This window comes from Chaetura pelagica, unplaced genomic scaffold (genome assembly GCF_000747805.2).
Source record: "Chaetura pelagica isolate M959 unplaced genomic scaffold, ChaPel_1.0 scaffold114, whole genome shotgun sequence".
Taxonomy (NCBI): domain Eukaryota; kingdom Metazoa; phylum Chordata; class Aves; order Apodiformes; family Apodidae; genus Chaetura; species Chaetura pelagica.
The window spans coordinates 99458-102115 of record NW_009952968.1 but is presented as its reverse complement, the minus strand read 5'-3'; the positions used below and the strand labels follow the sequence as shown (position 1 = coordinate 102115).

General features: G+C 61.6%; 1 protein-coding gene across 1 annotated transcript in view; it reads left to right on the top strand.

Moving 5' to 3' along the window:
• SEMA3F (sema domain, immunoglobulin domain (Ig), short basic domain, secreted, (semaphorin) 3F) overlaps positions 1-200 on the top strand; it is an 18742-nt gene extending 18542 nt beyond the window's left edge. Inside the window, 1 exon segment of the mRNA XM_009995821.1 lies at positions 7-200. Within this exon segment, the coding sequence (XP_009994123.1) occupies positions 7-128 (122 nt within the window). The 3' untranslated portion in view covers positions 129-200.
• The last annotated feature ends 2458 nt before the right edge of the window (positions 201-2658 follow it).

Genomic DNA, 2658 nt, shown 5'->3' with positions numbered 1-2658 from the left:
CCACAGCGGCCCCCGTGCCGCCCCCCCCCCCCCAGCCACTGGCAGGCCTCAAAGCCAAGGAGCAGCAGGACCAGAAGAAACCTCGGAACCGACGGAATCACCAGCCAGAGACCTACGGGCATACATGAAACCATCATCAGGGACTTTGCTAGCACAATGGTCTATTTTTCCCCCCTTTTAATATTAAAAATATCTATAAATAAATAAATAAATATATATATATATACATCCACGCACACACGCACGCAGACACACGTGCCCCGCCCCTCCCACAGGAGACAGTATTTATTTGTAGGTTGTACAAAGTCACCAGGGCGATGCCACCCCTGCCTCCTGGCCCCGGGGAGGAGTGAGGACCCCCAGGCTGGCCACAACCAGCACCACTGTCTCCCCCCCTGCCACAGGACCCCAGGGTCCTTGTGTGTAGGGATCACCTGTCACTGCAGCCACTGAACCACCCCCAGCTGGGGCACTGGGGTCCCAGTGTGGGACAGAGTGATGCCCTGGGAGGGGAACAAACTCTAGCCAGAAGGAGAGGTGGCACTGGACATGGTCTGCCCCACTATCATCTGGGTACAGCCCTTGGAGCTTTATGCCTCAGTTTCCCCAGCTGGCTATTGAGGAGCAAGTGCTTTCTGCTGGGAAGCTGCAGACTGCCAGGCAAGCCGATGAGAAGGGGGCTGTGGGACCAGAGTATGTGGCCCTAACCCCCCCACTGGGGGGCTTGTCAGGAGGAGACAGGACCCTTGAAACAACATGCAGGTGTCCAGGCCATGGAGGTGGCTTGGCTGGGGTCTTTCAGTGAGAGGAGAGGGGACTGTGACAGGATAGACCCTCAGGCAGTGGTCAGTGCCCACTGGCACCCATGGGAGGTTTGGGGCACCTGGCCCATTGGCCACACCCTCGGGGCACCCTGGCAGGGAGCGGGGGGTTGTAAATAGTTGTATATGGGGAGCACAGGGGCAGTGGGGGCCGAGGGCCCCCCCACCACAGCCAGAGTCACCCCCAAATAAATACTGGCTTTGGGACAGACATGGGCGCCTGTGTGTGCTCTGTTGGGGACAGTGAGCAGGGAGGGGGGGCTGTGCTGCCACCGGGCCCCCCACCAAACCCCCTGAGCTCTGACCTGGAGCCCACCCGGGGTTTGCAGGGCCGGGATGGAGCCAGTGGGGAGCTGGGGAGGGCTGGGGAGGGGAGCAGGACGGTGAAAACGGGGAGGTGACAGTACTGGTGGTACTGCTGTTGTGTTAGAGGTACACTGGGCAGGGCTAGAAACCAGTACTGGAGTTACTGGAGGCACTGGGAGCACTCAGAGTCGGCACTAGGGGCAATGGAAGAAGATTTGGAGCACTAGGATTTGGTACTGGGAGCTGGTACTTACTGGTACTGGGGGCATGGGGCTGGGGAGGGACTCTACAGGGGGCACTGGGAGTGGTAATGGGGGATATTGAGCTGTACTGGGAGCACTTTGGTTGGCACTGGGACAACGGAGGTGGTACTGGGCGCCTTTGGGCAGTCCCAGAAGGCACTGGGATCAGTGCTGGGAGGTCCTGGGCTGCACCGGGGGTAGTACTGAGGGCACTGGAGGTTGGTACTAGGCTGTACTTCGGGCACTAGGCAGTGCTGGGGACACTGGGCTGTACTGGGCGCTCTGGCTCCTGGCGTCCTCTGGTGGCCGCACGCGGCACTGCAGGAGCCCTGCCCTTGGGGAGGCACTGGGGACCGCGGAGGGAGGGGGGTCGGTACACGGGGACACTGGGGACAACTCGGGGAGTCCTTGCAGGGCTTGGGGACACTGGGGACGGGGGGGACACACTGGGGTGTTTCTGGGACACAAAGCCTCACTCGAATGGCCACCATGGCAATGTGGGGGACCCTGGGGGCACAGGAGGGGGAACTGGTGCCCTAAGGACACGGGAGGGGCGCTGCAGGGTCTGGGGACATTGGGGGCTGTCACTGCGGCTGGCGCAGGAGCATGGGGGTGGCACTGGCTTATGCCTGGATGTTGGGCAGGGCTTGGAGCTTTTTTTGCGGGGTCGTTAACCCGAAGACAGTAGGGGCTACTGGGATTGCTTGGGGACACTGTGAGGATACTGGGATTTCTCCTTGGGATACTGAGGAGAGGCTCGGAGACTCTGGGGAGGGTACTCGAACTTCCCTGGTGACATTGTGCAGGTGTTGCTGGAGGGGCCTGGGGACACTGGTGAGGTTTGATAATGGGGCACGGGCATTGTACTGGGGGTGGCGGGAGACACTAAGAAACGGACCCGGGGGACAGCCTAGGGACACTGGTGGGGAGCCCTGGAAGGGGTTCTGGGAACACAGAGTGGGGTGACGAGCTGGCATTTGATCACTGTGGGGGTGCCCCTGGGGACACTGGGCACTGGGATCTGGGGACACTGGGGTGGCTTACTAAGGGGTCTGTGGCCACCGGTCCAGAGTGGAGAGGATGAGCAGCATGAGCTGGGGACAATGGGGACGTTTCCACCCACCGTGCCCAGCTCCTGCCAGACCCCAGCAGAGCACCCGTCACCCCTCAGCTCCAACCACCCTGGGGTACACAGCACAGCTGGAGCTGGGTGGGGGTCCCACATCCCCAGGGAAGGCCAGGTGACTGTCCCCACCCCCAGGTGGGAGCGAAGCAGGGGCTGGTGGCCT